Genomic DNA, 22,033 nt, shown 5'->3' with positions numbered 1-22,033 from the left:
TTTCATTTGATTAATTGATTTCTGGTTGTTTTACACATCCTTTGTTCCTTTCTTTCCCTTGTTTATCATTATGGTTTGTGGTCTTCTGCAGTGGTAATATTTGACACCCTTCTCTTCCCTCTTTGTGTGATTAATTTACTAGTGGGTTTCATACTTTCATGTGTTTTCATGGTGGTAGATGACATCCTTTCACTTCCAGGCGTAGGACGCCCTGAAGCATTTCTCGTAGAGGAGGTCTAGTGGTGATGAATTTCCCTAGCTTTCACTTGTCTGGGACAGACTTTATTTCCTCTTCACTTATGAAAGATAAGTTTGCTGGATATAGTATCCTTAACTGGAATTTGGTTTTTCTTTCAACACTTTGACTACCTCATCCCTTTTCTCCTGGCCTGTAATGTTTCTGCTGAGAAATTCACTGTTAATCTGATGGGGGGTTCCTTATAAGTAACCAGATGCTTTTTTCTTGCTGTTTTTAAAATTTTCTCTTTAACTTTTGACAATTTGACTATAATGTGCCATGGAGAAGATCTTTTTAAATTATATCTATTTGGGAATCTCTGAGTTTCCTGTATCTGAATGTCTAAATCTCTTGCTATTATTTTGTTAAATGGGTTTTGCATTCCTTTTGTTTTCTCTTAGCCTTTTGGGACACCAAAAATTTTAAGTATTTAGCCACTTTATGGTGTCTATATCACGTAGGCTTTGCTCATTCATTTTTGTTCTTTTTTCTATATTTTTGTCTTATTGGATTATTTCAAAAGACCTGTCTTCAAGTTCTGAAATTCTTCTGCTTGATCTAGCATACTGTTGAAGCTTTCCAGTGTATTTTGTATTTTATTGAATGACTTCTTCAGTTCCAGAGTTTGTTTTATTCTTTTTTATGGTATCTATTTCTTTGGTAAATTTCTCGTTCATATCCTGAATTTTTTTTATTTCTTTGTTTTTTTTTGTATTCTCCTATATCTCACTGAGGCTCCTTTAATATTATTTTTAATTATTTTTCCAGAATTTTATTAATTTCCTTTCCATTGGAAATTGTTGCTGTAGAACTACTGTGTTTCTCTGGAGGTGTCGTATTTCCTTGCTTTTTCATGCTTCTTGCGTCTTTATGTTGATATCTGTGCATCTGGTGTAGCAATTACTTCTTCCAAATTTTAACATTTGCTTTCATAGGGGAGGACTTTTTTCCTGAAGAGGTATCTACAGTATTGGTTGGGTGAGGCACTTTGGCCTTGATTCTGGGTGCAGGCAGTAGTGTGGTCTCCACATAATTTACTCATCTGTGAACGGTGTCAGTGGGTCTGTTATCTCCCTAGTGGGTTAGGATGTCATTGTTAGTGGAGGCAGTGGTGACGTTTTGTTGAAGACTGGAATGCCAGGTGGGCTGCTCCTCGGGGCCCCCTGGAGGCACTGGTGCCAGCATAAGTTGTCCTTGGGCCCCAGGACAGCTTATCTGGTACCAGTGTTAGTGAGTCTAGGCAGATCAATTATTTGGCCTCCAAGTAACTTCCTCAGGTGCCAGCAGTAGCAGCAGTGGCCTAGGCTGGTGGGTGGATTCCCGGGTTCCTGGGCAGCAAGCATGGCGTGAGTAGTGGAAGTAGCCATGATAGGACAAGCTTCTGGTTCCCAAGCAGTCTGCACTGGTGTTGGTAGTGGCTGTGACAGGCTGGGCAGGCCAGTTGGCAGGTCCACAGGTGGTATATGCTGGTGGGTACCAGCTGTGGTGGTAGCAGCAGGTTACGTGGCCCCCAGAAGATGTACTCAGGTGCCAACAGTGGTGGACTGGGCTAGGAGATCTCTAGGGCCCCTGCATGGTATGCTGAAGCACTGGGAGGGTGCAAGTGAGCCAGGTGGACCTGTCCTCAGACCTGTCTTCAGTCCCCTCCCCGTGGTGTGTACAGGCACTGGCTTCAGTAGGCAGGGGTCATTCTCAATTTTTATAAGCTCAATGAACAAGGTGTCCATGCGGTATACTTACTAGACTTATAAATACCATCTAATAATTTAAAAGGAAATATGCCAGCATCTAGAAAGAATAGAGAAATGTACTTTTACTCATTTTATCCTTCCTCTGAAAGAAATAGAGCAAAAGCTCTTTACATTTGCTTTTGTAACAGTCCCTCCAAAAGGCCTTGAAGCCCTGTGAAAAATTTCTAATTATTTTTCCTTTTAGCATTTTACCTGAGCCTTAATAATCCAAGAAGATAGTGAGTAAAGTATTTTAAGATATTCATGGTCTTTAAACAAAAACATCTTTTGTTCTGTGGGATAAAAATAAAAACATTTTCCTTCCATTTACAAAGTCACTGCCAGATGAGTTTTATGGCCACACTCTGCAGGGCATGAGTGGGCCATTTTTACCTCTCCCCTTCCCTTTCTTTTTCAATAGTAACAGTATGTTGAAATACAACTTTCTGAAATACAGCTGCTCCTAGCCCTGCCTTCTCCTCATTCCTTTCTTTCCTCCGGCTTTTCTGAATTCCAGGATTCCTCCACACAATCAGCATATCCTTTCTCAAGCCCTTTTTTTCTAATCTGAGTATATCCAAATATTTAAAACCTTATTCACTAAAACAGCATCATCTTTAATTCATTTGTGTAGCTGGACACTTCTGGAATCAGAAATGAGGAATAAAATTTCATGTCAAGTAACTGATTCCAATAGAATACAGAGTCGAAACTAGATCACTCAACAATGCCCCAGAAACACCCAGTAGTGTCGTCCCTCCATCCATAGGGAATTGGTCCCAGGAACCCCTGTGGATACCAAAATCCACAGCAGCTCAAGGATCTGATACAAAATGGCATATCATATGCATATAACCTGCATACATTATCCTGTGTACTTTAAATTATCTCTAGATTGCTTATAATCCCTAATATGATGTAAATACTATGTAAATATCTGTGGTACTGTATTGTTTAGGGAATAATGACAAGAAAAAAAAGGTCGGTACATGTTCAATACAGACACAACCATCCTGTTTTTTCCAAATATTTTCCATCCCCATTTGGTTGAATCCACGAATGCAGAACCCATGGAGACAGAGGGCTGACAGTATTTCACTCTGTGGCACTGGATCGGCCCAGTTGTTTGTTGTTTCTGCCTATTCTGCTCTAAGGGAGTCAGCAGGTGATTTACCAAGGCAGGAGCACCATCTAGTGGTGAATATTGGCACCACAGGCTATACTGCGGCTCTAGTTCCTTCCCAGGGAATTGTTCAGGCAAAGTACAGGCACAGGGATTGCATCTAGTATCACTTATGATCTTGTTTTTAGCCAGAGTGAAAAACAAACTTTATTTAAAACAAATGGTTTTCACCACACATTTTGATTTAAAAAAAAAAAAGCTGCCAACAGGTGGTAGCAGATGAGCAGATGGGCTTCCTCCTGTCTCCCTACCTCTTCCTCCGTACCTCCCTTTTCTCCATGTCGCGTCTCTATTGCAGCTGTGCATTATAATCATCTGAAGAGCTTAAAAATCTACGACTGCCCTTTGCCCATACAATATTTGGGACATACTTATACTGATGAATTATTTATTGTTTATCTGAAATCCAGATTTAACTTGATGTCCTTTATTTTTCTTGCTAAATCTGGGAACCCTACTAAGACCACTTCAAAATATATTAAATCAGAATGACTTAGGATGGGGCCTGGGCATAAGAAATTGTGCAAATGTTCCCCAGGTGATACTATTGTTTGCTATAAGTTAGAATCGTGGACAGTAGGGCTTTTATTCTCATTTGGAGCCATTTGCCTCATATTCACCGAGCCTTTGTTCCCCCACCAAACTGAGGGTTGGGCTGATATTTCTCATGGCCCAATAACAAGATGCAGATGAACTGAGGAGGAAGAGTTTTTATTTCTGTAACCAGTTACAGGGAGAAGGCCTGGAAATTATCACAAGACCAACTGAAAATTACGGTTTTTTTCAGAGCTTCTAAGCTATATGTCTACATGTAAGTATGCATTCATTTAAAGGCAGACATGGTTAACTTCTTTTCATCTATAACTAAGGTCTGAGTCCTGAAGACCTTCTTCTGGAGCCTCAGTAAGTTTACTTAATCTACATGGGTCCAGATGCTGGGGTGATTACCCTTATCTTGTCTCCTGCTAAATCACAGAGGTTTAGGGAGTTCCTTCAGACCCCCAATAAACTTCTTTGTGGAGGCCTGGGGAGTTTCTTCAGACCCCCAAAAATCTTGTTTAATCCTAAACAGGTCCTGTTAAGAAGAATTCCTTTGTTATTTTGTCCTGCTTTAAGGCCCAGGAAAGGCCTAGGCAAAATTCTTGGTGGGCTTTTGTTACATTCCAGGCTTTGTATAAGGGCACTGGCTTTTACTATTTAACTTAACCACTCAGTCAGTACTGAAATAGTTGTTATGGAGGCCTGCCACACCTTCACTATTTTTTTCTCTCTCCAACATAAACCTTGCAAGCTCTTGTAAATTCACTTAGTCTCCCCTATCAACCTGGCCTCATCTAAATTGGTATCACTTATCATCTAAATTGGTGTCATTAATTTCACCCAAGGGAATAACTGGATAAGATAATGCAGGTGGTCATGCCTGAGACAGAAACCAGAGAGCTGGGGATCTCTTGTCTGCACTAACAGAGTTGAAGATATTTTTAAACTATTCCTTGCCTTAATCACTCCCATCAATGAGAATAAGAATTCTCTCTTGATTTAGTTTACTATCCCCTGAGCTAATTTGCCTGTTTTTTTCTTCCAGGTGTACTTACTTGTAAAAAACTGTTGGGAGGAAGATCCAGAAAAGAGACCAGATTTCAAAAAAATTGAGACTACACTTGCCAAGATATTTGGGTATTGCTGAAATGTTTACTTTTATTCACTTATTTCAGGGTTTTTAAAAAATTATAGTTGACGTTCAGTGGCATCTAAGAATGAGAATGTCTATTCCAGTGAAAATTCCCAGGTGGCAACCAACACCTGCCTCATAACATTAAAATGATATGGAGACTATCAGACCATTTTCCCAGGGAAATAATCACTTGAAAAGTTAAATACTCAAGGTCAAAACTTTTCTGATTAAAAAACAAACTTTAGCGGATTATAAATTTGTCTGTTAAAAATAGAGCTTCTGGGTCCTTCTGTGAGTAATTAGAAGTGTAGCGTGAGTCCTGAGAATCTGTAAAGCTCCTAGACAATTATTAACATCAGCATGTTCTTAGGATCTTAAAGTCTTAAAATCTCCAGCTTTGGCCCTAGGTACTTAAGACATGTCATGAATCAGAGCATAATTCAAGTTGGGGGAGAAAAGTACACAATTATCTGGTTGAGATTAATTTCTAGATATCCCATGTTTTCAGTTAATACACTGCAGAATGAGAAAAATAACACTGAATTAAGAGTTAGGAAATCCAATTTCTAGACTAAGATCTGATAAGAGTTTGCTGTGAGGCATTGGGCAAAACACTTACCCTCACTGGGTATCAATTTTCTTCTTAGAAAAATTGGATTGAACAAGATGATTCTTATGATTTTTTCCAGGTCTTTCTGTAGTTCTCATTAGGTCAAAAGATTCAGATACTTAATGAGACTAAAAGTCTAGAGCTGGAGGAGATGAGGTGGAGTGAAGTTACTGAACGTGTGGTCATTAATTAGTAGAACTAAGCTGTCAGTTGTGGGAATGGAGCAGGAAATAATAATTAATTCTAGCCCTTTTTTTTTTCTCCTTCACTGTCCTGTCCAGATGAGACTTTATGTGTGACTAATAAAATGTATGCTCATGAAGAAACTGGGTCCTTGATACTCAGCCTTTAATGTGTGTGATGGTTCTCAAACTTGGCTGCAGCTTGGAATCACCTGAGGAAGTTTAGAAATACTGATACTAGGGTTTTACCCTAGAGAGGCTGATGTAATTGGTCTGGGGTACATGCTGGTGTCAGGATTTTTAATAGCTCCCAGGTGATTAAAATATGCAGTCAAAGGTGAGAAACTGTTTTAATTGAATCAATTCATCCTAGAGTAAGATTACCCAACTTCATCTCTTACACCTGCTCCCACATCCCTTCTCCCCAACTAGACTCTGTACTGGCACTTTCAAGTAAAAATGCCCTGGGGAACTTGTTAAACGATTCTGTTTCTTCATTCCAAGCCTGGCAATTTTCAGTCACATAGGTCTCGGGTAGGGCACAAAAATGTACTGGATTTTTAACAAACATCTCTTCCCATCCCAGGGGATGATGATGCAGGCCATCTTCTCCTGAGACCAGAAGTATTTGTTATTCTTGTAATAGTAAAATGACTGTGATTTATTCAGCACCTTCAATTGTGCCTTAGATGTTATGAACATTATCTCTGATCCTCACAATGCTAGGAGAACTCAATGTGTCTCCTCCCTGACCTCTGCACCAAGGCTTGTCATACCTCCCACTGTCACACAAAGCTGGCATCTCATCTAAGTCTCCTTGATCTGACAAAATAATCCAGTTAGGCTTCTGGTGTCAGGACCCTGGTTCTCTGTAATGAGGAGATAATTTAAGGTTTAGCTTGGCTTTTCTTAGTCCTTCTCCTACACTTTCATTTATCACTTCTTCACCAGCTTTTAAAATATTTTCCTTTATTGCAAATTGTTTCTTTTGTATTTTAGAAAATACCAATAAACAAGCAAGAAAGTAAAACATCACCTGTTTCCCAATAGGTGACCACCAGTCTTCAAAAAATAAAATTCAGATTATAATTTTTGCTATTTTATAAACTGACTTTTTCACTTAATAACACAGAGGGAGTGTCATTCTGCGTATTCAACTATACTAATTTGTATTTTATGATACAAATTAGAATGTTAATGTTCCATTGTCCCATCATATTTTAACTACACTTTTGTTATACATTTAGATTATTTTCAAATGTTTGCTCTTGTAAAGAATACTGTGACTTTTATTGTTGTTAACTCTAAACACATTCATGATTGTTTCCTTAGGATAATTCTCAGAAGTAGAGTTATAAGCTGATTGGTATATGCACTCTTAAAGCTTGTGACATATTTTTACTAAATTGCTCTTCAGGAAGGTTTTGTACTATATGTATTTCCTCCTTCTTCTACATTGATTACCATCATTTTAACATTTGTTTTCCCGTTTTTAATCTTATTCTTGTCCTGAGGTTAAGTTGGGTTTTTTGTTTGTTTGAGACAGAGTCTCACTCTCTCACCCAGGCTGGAGTGCAGTGGCATGATCTCGACTCACTGCAACCTCCACCTCCCAGCTTCAAGCAATTCTCCTGCCTCAGCCTCTGGAGTAGTGCCACCATGCCCGGCTAATTTTCCTATTTCTAGTAGAGAAAGGGTTTCACCATGTTGGTCAGGCTGGTCTCAAACTCCTGACCTCAAGTGATCCTCCCGCCTTGGACTCCCAAAGTTCTGGGATTACAGGCATGAGCCACTGTGCCTGGACGAGGTTGAGTTTTTTTGTTATGTTTGTTGGCTTTTATTTTTCTTTGTTTATCTGTTCATCATATTTGCCCATTGTTTTACTGGATGTTCATGTTTTCTTAATAATATATAAGAGCTCTTTATCTATTACTACCTACAGACTTTTTCATGACCAAAAAAATGAAAGCTATATGGACACCTTGATCCGACGTCTACAGCTATATTCTCGAAACCTGGAACATCTGGTAGAGGAAAGGACACAGCTGTACAAGGCAGAGAGGGACAGGGCTGACAGACTTAACTTTATGTTGCTTCCAAGGTAAGGCAAGTCTCGCTGATGTGGAGGCTGAAATCTTCAGCATATCCTCCTAGCATTGCTTTTCATTGTTATCTACATAGGATTTGTTTCCTTTTATGTATTCTTCAGTAGATTATTGGTTTTACAATGCATGTACTGCCCGGCGTGGTGGCTCATGCCTGTAATCCTAGCACTTTGAGAGGCCGAGGCGGGTGAATCATGAGGTCAGGAGATTGAGACCATCCTGGCTAACACGGTGAAACCCCACCTCTACTAAAAATAATAATAAAAACAATTAGCCAGGCATGGTGGCAGGTGACTGTAGTCCCAGCTACTCAGGAGGCTGAGGCAGGAGAATGGAGTGAATCCGGGAGGCGGAGCTTGCAGTGAGCCAAGATCGCGCCACTGCACTCCAGCCTGGGTGACAGAGCAAGACTCTGTCTCAAAAAAAAAAAAAAAAAAAAAAAAAAATGCATGTGCTTTGCTAAGCCTTGTTCCAGTTTGTACTCCACTAAGTAATGTTCTGAAGGTCACCCAGTGAATGGCAGAGCTGGGATTCTACCCAAGAAGCCCGAGCTGGAGCCCCCGATCTCCTTTAGTAACTCTGACCTCAAAATCTCAAACCTCTGAAAGTCAAATCACCTGCAAGAAAACTAGGAGGCAGATCACAGCCTGGGGGAAAGGAGTTGGAGCACACTTGGCAAGTGGTGTCTGGTAACCTTGTGATAGAAGGGCAGAACCCATGAGCCCTCAGAGTGCCTGGGAACAGTAGGGAACCCTTCATATTCACTTCAAGGATGATAATTTCTATCAGAGCTCCATAAATGTTAGGTACATAATGCATAACTCCTTGCCTGGTCTTTAATGCTGAGTTGTGACAAAAACAATATCCTGGTTATCTGGCTGCCTTCCCAGGGTTTCATTGGCGGTGGTTTTAACCAGTAATGTCATTCAAGTGGTTTGAATCGGCTGGCTCACCATTTCAGCTTTTTTCCTAGCCTTAGTTCAATATGCCACTTGGACTACTAGTTGGTAGATGTTTTTATTGGATTTCCAAAGGTTATATCACACAAGTCTCTTTAAGAGCTACAATACACCATGGCTTCAGCACAACTCACTTTGGTTATTTATGTAAAAATTATATGTGCAAGATAAAACTAAAACATGCATGAGCAATAACTAGAAGAATCAAAAAGAAATATGTGTAGCAAAGGGCAAATAAACTTAAGATTGCATGTAGGAACCAGATATCACTTAGACATTTATTTGAACAGTATCCCTTGGGGTAAATACATTAAAATAGAAATTTCTTTTTTATTTTTATTTTTATTTTATTTATTCATTTTTGAGATGGAGTTTCACTCTTGTTGCCCAGGCTGGAGTGCAATGGCATGACCTCGGCTCACTGCAACCTCTGCCTCCTGGGTTCAAGCAATTCTCCTGCCTCAGCCTCCCAAGTAGCTGGGATTACAGGCGCCTGACACCACACCCAGCTAATTTTTGCATTTTTAGTAGAGAGGGGGTTTCACCATGTTGGCCAGACTGGTCTCAAACTCCTGACCTCAGGTGATTCACCCGCCTCGGCCTCCCAAAGTGCTGGGATTACAGGCGTGAGCCACCGTGCCTGGCCAGAAGTTTTTTCTTCTGGGAAGACTTTCTAAGAGATCTACTCTATACTAATTTTATCTATGTCAGCAACAACCTGTTATCAAAGCTCATGATGTTAACTCCCAGCCCTTCCTTCATTTATTTACAACATGAGTTTCTTTCTCTGGATAACACACTATTTTCCAAGTGTAATAGTCCATTCTCCCCCTGCTATAAAGAACTACCCGAGACTGGGTAATTTATGAGGAAAGGAGGTTTAAATAACTCACAGTTCCACAGGGTGTACAAGAAGCACGGCTGGGGAGGTCTCAGGAAATGTACAACCATGGTGGAAGAGTGAAGGGGAAGCAAGCACCTTCTTCACATGGCAGGAAGAGAGAGAGAGAGCACAGGGGGAGGTGCCACCCACGTTCAAACAACTAGATCTCATCACTAACACAAGAACAGCAATGGGGAAATCTGCACGCATGATCCCATCACCTCCCACCAGGTCCCTCCCTTAACAATGGGGATTACAATTCAACATGAGATTTGGGTGGGGACACGGAGCCAAACCATATCACCAAACTCATATGACTTTCAGACATAAGCAGTACAATTAATTGCAAATATGGCAGAATATCCAATTTTGTCATTGCATCTATGTAGCCTCCAAAATACTATGCACTTTATACAGGGCATATCAAGAACAACCACTCCAGATGTGTCCCTAGGAATCCAAGCCACACCAAAGGAATGTTTTTCAAAGGTTCCAAGTTTTGTCATTGCACCAATTAAAAAGGTTGCTCCAGATGCTCTGGAGGTTCTCCAAATGAGTGTTAGAAATCTTTGTGGTTGATTGGTTGTTTTCTTTCCGGGAGAGCCCACCTCCTTTGTTGCAGTCAGCATACCTCCAAATCTTCCCCATCTTCCTGAATATCCAAGGCCTGGATTGTGCAGGGAGTGTAATGTAAAAAAAGACTGATGGGTGGGACTGAAGGCTTCCTGAATTCTAGCCCTGGCTCTGTCCCTAATCGGCTGTGGGAACTTATGGAAGTCATACTTTTTTAGACCTCAACTTTCTCATCTGTAAAAATGAAGATTTCTTTTCAATGACTTCTGTGGAACCTCCCAGCTTCCAGTTTCTGATTCTAGTGGTTCCATACTGAGGGCCACTACAAAGTGATGCCAAGGACAGACAGGGACCATCCCACTTCAGGTCAGCCCCCACTTCCTTTTCTCAATGAAGAGGTAACTTGGCACACCAAGTATGGAGTCCCTTCTTCTGGTTCTCTTCCTTCAATCTTGAATCTGATATGCTGCTCCTCATTCAGCAAAGACATTCTAAAAGTTGCTTTAATTTGACTTCTACGGTTTTAGCATGATTTAATTTATTGACATGATTGATTCTGCTTTATAAAGGACCCAAATCTGGTTCAAAATATATCAAATGAATTCTGGTTCAGAATATATCAAAATTTATATTTAAATGCATCATTATTTCATAGTAATATTAAGCAATGCCATGTTACATATGCCAGGAAAGTAAAAGTATCAACTTTGTTGAGAAATTCAGATCTGTGTGGTGATTTAAGTAATACCACACTCTCCTCAGCTTCTGCATATAGAGCCACATCTGTAAGAAGTTGATTATCAATAGAGAAGCAAAAAGTGGACAAGTATGTATATGTATGAGAGTTTCGAGGATATTAAAGTTATCTATTTATGTGTATTAGGGTTAATAAACACTAAGTTAATGTTGAACCTGCTTATATTCATCTGTGTTCACAACATGCATTATATGTGTATTTGTGTAATATGTTCATGTATATGATATACACAACCTCTCTTTGTTTCCGATTCACTCAATTCACTGGAAGTCTCAAATTCTAGAATTCCTGGTAGATAATCACTACTATCTGAAAGATTTATGTGAAAGAAGAAGAAATTTGCTGAAGTTGAAGGCATTTTTTTCCCTTCTTCATCTAGGCTAGTGGTAAAGTCTCTGAAGGAGAAAGGCTTTGTGGAGCCGGAACTATATGAGGAAGTTACAATCTACTTCAGTGACATTGTAGGTTTCACTACTATCTGCAAATACAGCACCCCCATGGAAGTGGTGGACATGCTTAATGACATCTATAAGAGTTTTGACCACATTGTTGATCATCATGATGTCTACAAGGTAACCACATCACCTAACAGGCTGAAACTATTAATTGTACAACCCGAGGTCATCAGAGCCTGAATTGGTTGTTTCTGTTACTACTCTTGTCCTCTCTAGTTTCACATTTAGTGAATTGGTGGTTGAATCTGAGCTAAAAGTGAAGAGAAGTAGAAGGATTAGAGGAGTGAGAAGTCAAAATTACCATTCAACTTTAAGAAGCAGCAAAAAAGGTACAACAGGAAGTTCAGCAGGAATGAATTTGAAGTATTAAATTTAGACAAAATGGCATACTCTTAAATCACCTCCAAAAAATGGGCAGTGTTTAGGCTGACTGCAAATGAAGCAGAGAAGACACTGGGGTTATAATAAATAGAAAATCATACTACAAGAATGTATACAATTACATATTACAAAATATAATATTCTGTCAAATAGTGTGTTGACATTTGCTAAAGGATTAATTTTCAGGAAACTAAGGGTGTTCCTCAAATTACATAAAACCATTCAGATTATTTATTTGAACATTTCTAGAACTGTCACCACATCTGGACAATTTATATAATTATGAAGTATTTTTAAATGGCTAAATTCATTTATAGCTATTTTATCACCCATTAACTGGACTATAAAAACCCTGAAGAAATCAGCGTAGAACTGATCGAACTGGCCCCAGAAAAAGTGTAAAGGGCTATGCTCATACTGTGTTCCCAAATTACTTTTTGTGTTTGACATGTGATTAACTGCTTCTGTTTAATTTCTATGCTTTTCAAAGGGGCAGAGGCACTCATGAGAAACTGTTTCCACAGGTGGAAACCATTGGTGATGCCTACATGGTGGCTAGTGGTTTGCCTAAGAGAAATGGCAATCGGCATGCAATAGACATTGCCAAGATGGCCTTGGAAATCCTCAGCTTCATGGGGACCTTTGAGCTGGAGCATCTTCCTGGCCTCCCAATATGGATTCGCATTGGAGTTCACTCTGGTATGGAGTTGAGCATCTTAGCAAATTGGGAACCATATGTACTGCTGTGCACCAACTAAATCAGAAAGGATAAAAGGTCTTCAAGTGTGATCGACTTCACATAATGTTTACTTTTAATTCTTTTTGCCAAATGTGAGGTCCCACTATGCATCCCGAGATATTTAGACCCAGTTCCTAGAGAGCTCTAAGAACAAGACCTTTGAGGGCACCACTGACTGCTGACACGATAAACACCAAACATGTACAAAAACAAGAAGCTTTGGACTCCTATTTAAATCACCATACCTATGATTTCATTTATTTCCTCCCCATTCCCTTTCTCCCCACCCCCAACTTCAATGTATTTTCCCACGAAAATATTATAGTATCTTAAGTGGATTAGATTATCTACAAGGGGAAATAAAGAACAGATGGTGAAATTTCTATAATATTTATACCCCCTCCCTTCCCTGCCACTGCAGTTATACAGAAAGTATATGAGTCACTTTCAAAGACCATGAAAGTTACATAGCCTTATTAAAAGAAAAGCTTTATGCATATTAAATTTAACACAGTTTGATTAAGCAAAGAACAATTTTCAAATCAGATGGCCCTTAAAACTAGAAGAGGTTCAGAGAGCTTCAATGAGCAAGGTGGGCAGGCAATGTTTATAGACAGAAAACAGAAGTGAGGGACAGAAACAACTTGATTGGTCACACCTCTGTGTTCCCCTGATTTGGTCAAGGTCCGATCAGTTGACAGCCTGTGACTGGCTGAAGCTCAGCTACTGCGATTGGCTTGAGACTCAGCTATCTGTAACATAAGTATACCCTAGTTAGGCTTTTAGTTTGTTTATGTACCAAGCTAGGTTGCAGTTTGTTTTGTAGGGACCCCTAAGAGGCAGCCTCAGGCCAAACTTAGATAGTAAGAGAGGAACTCAGAAGTCATCTAGATCAATCTTTAGCAAAGCATTGCTTAAAACTCAGCTTTGCAGTTTTTGAGTTAATCTTTAACTTCTAAAACTGTTAACACCTTGCACTCAGTCATTCTATGCAAATACGTGACTGAATAACCCTTATTTCCTACCTAATATGCCACAGCGCATAGTCTAGCCTCGGCTTTTGTTCTGCTTGTTAGAACCTCCTTGTGCCACAGGCTTCCCCATCCAGCTGCATTCACCTGGTCCATGAAATGCTTAAGGAAGGGTATGCCTTTGTCTTGTCTTCTGTCTTCCATTGTCATGGCACCAATCCCAGAAATGCCACCTTAAAATAAAAATAAAACAAACTTGAGCCATTGAAGCTTCAAGTCTACAGTGCCCTCCAGCAGTGTGAAACTCAGGGTTGTGTGGTTTGGCACAGTAAGCAAGCAGTGGGGCTCATCTTCATCCTTCCTGAGAGCCTTCTATTTAAAATCACCTTCGTGATCTGGATCTCTGGATGCCTTCCTATTTGCTACAAATGTCGTTTTCTTTGCGAGAGCAAAATACTTTATGATTGCATGCATTGAATAATGATGCTTCATTGGATTCATCCATTTAAAGCAAAAGTCCCAGTTCACATTTCACATCCTCAGCCACTTCTCCATGACAGGAAGTATTCAGGATTGTGACCATACAGAGAGGCTTACCTGTCTTCACCCTACTCTGCAATTTCTATTGCCTCCACTTCCTGCTTTCTGTCCTTCATTTCAGGTCCCTGTGCTGCTGGAGTTGTGGGAATCAAGATGCCTCGTTATTGTCTATTTGGAGATACGGTCAACACAGCCTCTAGGATGGAATCCACTGGCCTCCGTAAGAAGGGAGATCGTTTTTCTCAGAGGACAAAGATTCTGTCTTCCAGCAGAGGGCAACTGTGAGATAAAATGCACAATAAGGAGATACAAAGTGCCAGCGAGATGTAGAATAATTCTTCACATTAGCTGAACACAAACCCATGTCAATCCACCTTTTGCTACATTTGCTTTTGTTGTTGTTTACTGATAATTATTTTATTCTTCCACTTTTGCTCAGTTTTAGATTATTTCTATATTTTTGGCTCACATACAATGAATCCGGGGATATTCTACTTAGAATAGTCATGGCATTTACCATAGATTCATGAAAGTTAAAAAAAAAATCAGTAGGCAAGGTAAGAACTATACACTCTGGTTCACATTCCTGTTTCCCTCTTATTTGGTTTTGCTTTTTTGTTGTTGTTTTTTAAAGACAGGCTCTCATTCTGTCACCCAGGCTGGATGGAGTGCAGTGACACGATCATAGCTCCCTGTAAACTTGAACTCCTGGGCTCAAGTGATCCTCCCACCTCATCCTCCCAAGTAGCTGGGACTACAGGAACATACCAGCACATCCAGCTAATTTTTAAATTTTTAATAGAGACTGGGTCTCACTATGTTGCCCAGGCTGGTCTCAAACTCCTGACTTCAAGCAGTCCTTCCACCTTGGCTTCTCAAAGCATATTCATTTTTTCTGGAAATTGATTTTTGTTTATTTGTTTGAGATGGGGTCTCACTCTGTTGCCTAGGCTTTGGTACAGCGGCACAATCACAGCTCACTGCATCCTTCAACGCCTCAGCTCTAGTGATCCTCCCACCTCAGCCTCCTGAGTAGCTGGGAATACAGGCATGCCACCATGCACACCTAATTTTTAAATTTTTTCTGTAGATGTGTGGTCTCCGTATGTTGTCTAGGCTGGTCACAGACTCCTGGGCTCAAGCAAGTCTCCTGCCTTGGTCCCCCAAAGCCCCAAAGTGTTGGAATTACAGGCAAGAGCCATCATACCCAACCAAGAACTGATTTCAGTAAAGAAAAATCTAAGCATTTGTTATATACAAAGGAATATATTGCATTTGCTTGGCAAGGTAGAGGCACAATGTGCTGCATGAAGTAGATGCTCAGTAGATATTGATGACAGTGGTAGTAGTAGAAATATATAGAAGAGAGAAAAAAAGCATGGGTAGACATGGCTGGGGCTTACAAAACCACAAGAGGCAGGATGGTATTTTGGTAGTGTACTGACAATGTGATACTAGTTTGTCCTGGCAACTCATGCTGGCAAGGAACAGGATAAGGTTGGGGTCAGACAGACTTGGGTTACAATTGAAATTATGTTAATCATTCTCAGTATAAGTTGAGGAGAAAGCTACCTGATCCTTCTAGCCCTCAGAAAGATAAAGATATAAATTGAAAATGGAATACCAACCTTGCCAAGAGGGTTTCTGAAATAATTTGGATGATGTCATGTTAAGCGTTTAGCAATCATGGTACATGGTAGGTATACAATTTGGGATTGTCATTATTCTTACTGTTGTAATTGTTTGTGGTATTGCTATTAGGCCCCTATATTGGGAAAGGTGATACACATCAATGGACTTGAGAATGGGCGTGCCCTCATCACTTCTTTTGTCAAAGGATAACAATGTTCCAGAAGAAGGAAATTTGAGAAAATCAAGACCCCTCAACTCTCCCGAATTTTCACCTTGACCACAAGGCTTTTGCTATTTATTGGAACTTTTCCACAGAGACCCAAAACCAAACTCCAACACCCAAGGTTGGCACTACAAGCCAAATCTAAAACTAGGTCCTGCAGGCTGCTACTCTGAGCTGGAATGAGAATCTATGGAGCAAAACCTAGGGATCCCCATCACATCACTCAGGGCCCTGAAAACTGATGCCAGGCCTTCTTTCTTCCCACGTGAGATTGTATTTCTTGTGTGAGGCCATTCTTGCATTGCTATAAAGAAAAACCTGAGACTGGGTTATTTATAAGAAAACAGGTTTAATTGGCTCATGGTTCTGCAGGCTGTACAGGAAGAATAGCACCTGCATCTGCTTCTGGGGAGGCCTCAGGAAGCTTTCATTCATGGCAGAAGACAAAGCAGGAGCAGGCACTTCATATGGCAAAAGCAGGAGCAAGAAAGAGAGTGGCAGGGGCAGGTGCCACACATTTTTAAATGACCAGATCTTGTGACAACTCACTATCACAAAGACAGTACCAAGCCATCCACTGGGGATTAAAATTCAACATGAGATTTGGGTGGGGACAAATATCCAAACTATACCATTTCTTATCTCTCTGATGTTATTTTTAAGTGTTCTTTCATTAAAATAGCCACAATTGTTTCTTCTCGATTTAGGATTCTTGTCTCAGGTGTTGTTGATATCCTGAATCAAAGGGAAACAAATAGGCCATGTAATAGCTGAGATTTTTATTTATCTATTTTGCATTTCCAGCTTTGAGAATTCACGTGAGTGGCTCCACTATAGCCATCCTGAAGAGAACTGAGTGCCAGTTCCTCTATGAAGTGAGAGGAGAAACATACTTAAAGGTAAGGAGTCCACAGAGACAATACATAGGGAAAGGTCTCAAGACACGCTTGGGCCACCTCCTTTGAGACTTGGCCAGGAAAGCTGAGCATGCTAATCCTTTCTGTACTCATCACGATGAGCACCCTCCATCCTCTGCAAGAGAAACGACCAAAAAATGTGAACTCAGAACTTTCCTTTACTCCAAAGAGCCCTTTTGAAATTTTGAACTCTGCCAGCATTTCCTCTGCCATATCCAGGTTTTGTCTCCAGTTCCTCCTCCAAACACAAGAGCTACATACAGTCTGGTCCAGAACTTATTTAATTTAAATCAAAGCCCTTGTCCCCTCACTTACTTCCCTACTCTTAATACACAACGCTGCTATGATCTGAGGTCACCTCTCTTGCCAGTTGCTTTACTATTCAGAAGCTCTAGAATCACAAGGAGTGAATGACAAGGTGTGGCCCCATTCTCCTCCTCCTCCTCATCTGGAAGCTTGTTAAAATGCAGATATGTGGACACTCCACCAGGCCTACTATGCAAGATTCTCTGTGGGTGTAGATCAGAAATCTATATTTTTAACAAGGTAATGTGTTTGTGACCACACTAATACTTGAGAATCGCTATTCTAGATTCTTCATGCAGTTCCTCACATTTAAAACAGCTACCCTCCAAAGCCATCAGTTGTCTCTAAATGCTTCTCAGGCTGCTTTTCCAAAGTTATTAGAATCTTTTCACAACTGGCAAAGCTGACTATTAACTGTAAGTTACCTGTCTCCAGTAGCCATAATGCTTCTGGCCTTTACATTTTGATTGCACCTTGGAAAAGTCTCCTTTTACATAAAAGTGTCCTAACATCACACTTGCTTATTGAGTCCTCCATAAATACATTTTTTTACAAAGAACAGTTACCCCAAAATACAACCGGTTTATGGATTACTATGGTCCAAACACAGCCAGTGAACCACTATTTTTTAAATGAGTTTAATAATATATATCAATTTTATATATATCAATCACTCATTTTTAAATTATTGTTATATATTATAGATATATATTATTAAACTCATTGTTTAAAAATAGTGGTTCACTGGCTGTGTTTGGGCCATATGTATTTTGTATCTCTTTTTCAAATACCAGCTTTAGCAAAAACAGAGTTTCCAGTATTCCAGTAAATTTCCATACATTCCGTAGCCTGCAGATGGGCCCCAGAAATGCCACTTAATGAGTTCTTAATTGTGATGTACATGTGTTTGTAATAAGATAGGGAAACTGTAGCAAAAGTTTTGTGGCAAAACTTTATTCCAAAAAGGGCTAGAAGGAAATATGGACAATGACAACCAGTTGGATTTGTTGACGTAGCAGAATTGTAGATGAATTTTCTTCCTTTTTAAGTTAGAGTTCTTGTGATGTTGCTAGAGTGATATTTTAAAATGTCTTTTGGGGGAAAAAAGAGAAAAATCTACTTTGAGAAAAGGATGTCTGCTGAATGAGAAATTTATTTTTAAAAAGGCACTTGGAAATAAAAATCTGTCTAGAGATAATGCAAATCATAACAGGAATGTGTGATGTGCTTAAATATTGGCACTGATGAGAAATGCGGAAGTGAAACGTGTCACAGAAACAGATCGTTATGGGGACAGTGGTCTACAACTGAACTGACTCCTTGGCCTCCATGGTACACAACTCTTTTGTCTTACTAGGGAAGAGGAAATGAGACTACCTACTGGCTGACCGGGATGAAGGACCAGAAATTCAACCTGCCAACCCCTCCTACTGTGTAAGCTTCTGGGTGTGGCAGGGACAGGGAGGAAATTAGAGATCTTGGCTTTGTAAGTTACGCTACTTATAGCCAATTTAAGTTGGCAAGTGCCTTACAAGTGGCATATATTGCATAAGAAGTAAGGGACTATACATGAGAAGGTTTAGAAACCTCCCTTCCTAGACTGCAAGAAGGGGATTATCCTGAAAGCCTCCATTTTCCTGAGACCTCAATGAAACAGAAAAGTATTTAGGCTTGGCTTCCCTGTCTGGAACATAGACTTGCTTCCATGAATCAGATGTGTGGGCTCAGTATAAAACTACCTTTTTTTTTTCACTCTGGATCCTTTATCCCAAGAGGGAGCTTCCACCTGGAAAAAAGGAGGAATGAACAGACTATTTAGAACTTGAGGAGATTTTGTTATTTCATTTATTTCATTTTATTTACTGGCTCTGTATTCATGATATTTTTAACGGTCAAAATTATGTTTTAAATGCCTTATCTCCATTAAAGTATACTTAACTTATAGTTTACACAGAAAATATACTATATATTAGACAAGAATGAGTTAAAAGTTTTCTGAGTCTGGGTATGAGCTTCTACCTATTCTGCCCACTTTCCTAGATCGTACCAGTCATCATCTTGTTCCTGCTGAAAAACTGACCATATTGCCCTGCAATAAAGCATGGCAAAGCTAGCATTGTGTTCCAGGCTTGCTCAGGAGAACAGAAGACACTTTAGAGTTCACCTCATACATGTCTTGTTCTCACAAGAGTGGAGCATACTGGGGGCAAAGAGGCTCTCTGCATTCCACTCCTGTCTTCATCTTTCTGTTGAGTCGCCTGATGAAAACAGGACCTGCCCCAACCCCAAGACTGTGGTTCTGGGTCTTAACATGAAGTCTGTGTTCTCCCTGAGATGAGGAAGACAAAGTTTCAGGGTTAACTGACAGGTTTCACTTCTCCTAAAGGTGACTCAAGCTGTCATCCAGTTGCCTGTCAATACATGTTACTGCAGCCATATGGCCATTTCCTTGGCTTTTGCTATGGTTGAGAAACTCTGTCTTGCAGAGGCCTAGATGGCAGACCCAGAGAGACGGCAAGCTTCTAGAAAAGCCAAAACAACCCAAATCTTCCCTGGGGCATGAGAAACCTGGCTCCTTACTTGGAGTGTTCCGGGTCCATTCTAAACTCGCGGTCCCCTCCACCATTCTAAGCCTTCCCCAAACAAGACTCACACTGTTAAGTATGTGTGGGACCAGTGAGTTTTCAGGGTTGTGTGGCAGGGGCCTAGCATCCTCCCAGCTTCTTTTCCCCTTCCTGCAGTGGCATATGTAAACCTAGATCCTCCCCACCATGCCTCCAAATTCCAGCAGCATATTATCTCACTTTGAAATTGAAGTCTAATTTCCTAGCAGAGATAACAGTTTTTTAAGCTCATCAACGAAGGGATCATTTTGTATTCTTTGGATTTCCTGTGTCTAGCACAGAATAGGCATTCAAAGAGTAACTGAGTAACTGAACTGATTATTCTGGAGCTAAGGAATATTCTGTATGAATTGCTGAGAAGTTCTATTTTCTCTTCCCACCCTGTTTCCAGGGAGAATCAACAGCGTTTGCAAGCAGAATTTTCAGACATGATTGCCAACTCTTTACAGAAAAGACAGGCAGCAGGGATAAGAAGCCAAAAGCCCAGACGGGTAGCCAGCTATAAAAAAGGCACTCTGGAATACTTGCAGCTGAATACCACAGACAAGGAGAGCACCTATTTTTAAACCTAAATGAGGTGTAAGGACTCACACAAATTAAAATACAGCTGCACTGAGGCAGCGACCTCAAGTGTCCTGAAAGCCTGCATTTTCCTGAGACCTCAATGAAGCAGAAATGTACTTAGGCTTGGCTGCCCTGTCTGGAACATGGACTTTCTTGCATGAATCAGATGTGCGTTCTCAGTGAAATAACTACCTTCCACTCTGGAGCGTTATTCCAGCAGTTGTTCCAGGGAGCTTCTACCTGGAAAAGAAAAGAAATGAATAGACTATCTAGAACTTGAGAAGATTTTATTCTTATTTCATTTATTTTTTGTTTGTTTTTATTGTTTTTGTTTACTGGCTTTTTTCCTTCTGTATTCATAAGATTTTTTAAATTGTCGTAATTATATTGTAAATACCTATCTTCATTAAAGTATATTTAACTCATAATTTTTGCAGAAAATATGCTATATATTAAGCAAGAATAAAAGCTAAAGGTTTCCCAAGACTGTGTATGCGTTTCTACCAATTTGGCCCGTTTTCCTGGAATACATCAGTCATATCATCTTGTGCTTACTGAAAAACTGACTACATTCACTCACACTGAAGTACAGCAAAGCTAGCATTGGTGCTCAAGGGTGAGAACCTTGAAGGTTAGTATCATTTGCTACACATGAGGGAATTTTTGACCTTTAAACAGAGGTATTGCTTCAGCTTGTCCAATTAACAATGTGGATGGCAGTGATCTAAGTATGGGACCCAGGCAAAAGTCAAGTTCCTGTACTGCACTTTTCTAACTATAAAGTAATCCATGTCTCCAAGCTCCTGACCTTTCATCATTAAATTATGATTCATAATACCCACTTCATTTTAGACTGTGCCACCCCCTCCCTCAAGCTGGCATAACACCACTCACAGATAATTTCCTTAGACCCACAGTTTACGAGGTAAAAGGAGGGAATTGGAGATGGAAGTTTGATCTCCCCACCAGTCTGAGAATCTTCACAAGAAGCTCACTATGGTCCTGTCTCATGAACCATTGCAAGTACCAGCAGGGCTGAAACACCAGGGGTGAACTGGGGACGAAAAGCGGAGGTGCTGATTGCTGAAACTGACATGCAGATCTTGCAGCTGCTCTGTGCTCCAATCAGCAGAGATGTCACACTGAGAAAACTGGATGATACAACAGTCCTACTCTAGGCAAAACCCACAGGAAAGCCTGAATCCCTGTTTAGATTTCCCACAAAGCCCAGGTGCTAATGTGGAACCTTCCTCTCACTTGGAAACAACTAAAAGGTTTTTTCCTTTTGAACAGCCTTTAAATTCTAGCACTCTCTTAAGGCTTCCCCAGACCAGGAAGCAATAGCAGACCAGTGACTAAGTTACAACATTAAGCACTAAAGGTCTAACACCACCAACGAATACCTGTAAAAGCTGGAAGAGGTGACCATCTCCTCAAATGCGCGGGCATCAATGTAAAGACACAAGGATTGTGAAAACTCAGAGAAATATACCATCAAAAAAACCAACAAAGCTCCAGTAATAGACCCAAAATAATTGAAGGCCCGTAACATGTCTGACAGAATTCAGAAAAATCTTCTTAAAGAGTTCAGGGAAGCGGCCGGGCGCGGTGGCTCACGCCTGTAATCCCAGCACTTTGGGAGGCCGAGGCGGGCGGATCACGAGGTCAGGAGATCGAGACCATCCTGGCTAACACAGTGAAACCCCGTCTCTACTAAAAATACAAAAAATTAGCCAGGCGAGGTGGCGGGCGCCTGTAGTCGCAGCTACGCGGGAGGCTGAGGCAG

The 22,033-nt window shown here is 40.4% G+C and overlaps 1 protein-coding gene across 1 annotated transcript in view; it reads left to right on the top strand.

Moving 5' to 3' along the window:
* GUCY2C (guanylate cyclase 2C) overlaps nucleotides 1-20,724 on the top strand; it is an 83,018-nt gene extending 62,294 nt beyond the window's left edge. Inside the window, exons 20-27 of the mRNA XM_032159697.2 lie at nucleotides 4,737-4,828; nucleotides 7,561-7,719; nucleotides 11,275-11,467; nucleotides 12,256-12,430; nucleotides 14,103-14,201; nucleotides 16,641-16,735; nucleotides 18,417-18,493; nucleotides 20,075-20,724. Of these exons, the coding sequence (XP_032015588.1) occupies nucleotides 4,737-4,828; nucleotides 7,561-7,719; nucleotides 11,275-11,467; nucleotides 12,256-12,430; nucleotides 14,103-14,201; nucleotides 16,641-16,735; nucleotides 18,417-18,493; nucleotides 20,075-20,249 (1,065 nt within the window). The 3' untranslated portion in view covers nucleotides 20,250-20,724. The remainder of the gene's footprint in view (nucleotides 1-4,736; nucleotides 4,829-7,560; nucleotides 7,720-11,274; nucleotides 11,468-12,255; nucleotides 12,431-14,102; nucleotides 14,202-16,640; nucleotides 16,736-18,416; nucleotides 18,494-20,074) is intronic.
* The last annotated feature ends 1,309 nt before the right edge of the window (nucleotides 20,725-22,033 follow it).

The sequence above is a fragment of the Hylobates moloch genome, unplaced genomic scaffold (assembly GCF_009828535.3).
Source record: "Hylobates moloch isolate HMO894 unplaced genomic scaffold, HMol_V3 SCAFFOLD_8, whole genome shotgun sequence".
Classification (NCBI taxonomy): domain Eukaryota; kingdom Metazoa; phylum Chordata; class Mammalia; order Primates; family Hylobatidae; genus Hylobates; species Hylobates moloch.
The sequence above is the reverse complement of the archived record's forward strand: the minus strand, read 5'-3'. Positions and strand labels throughout refer to the sequence as shown.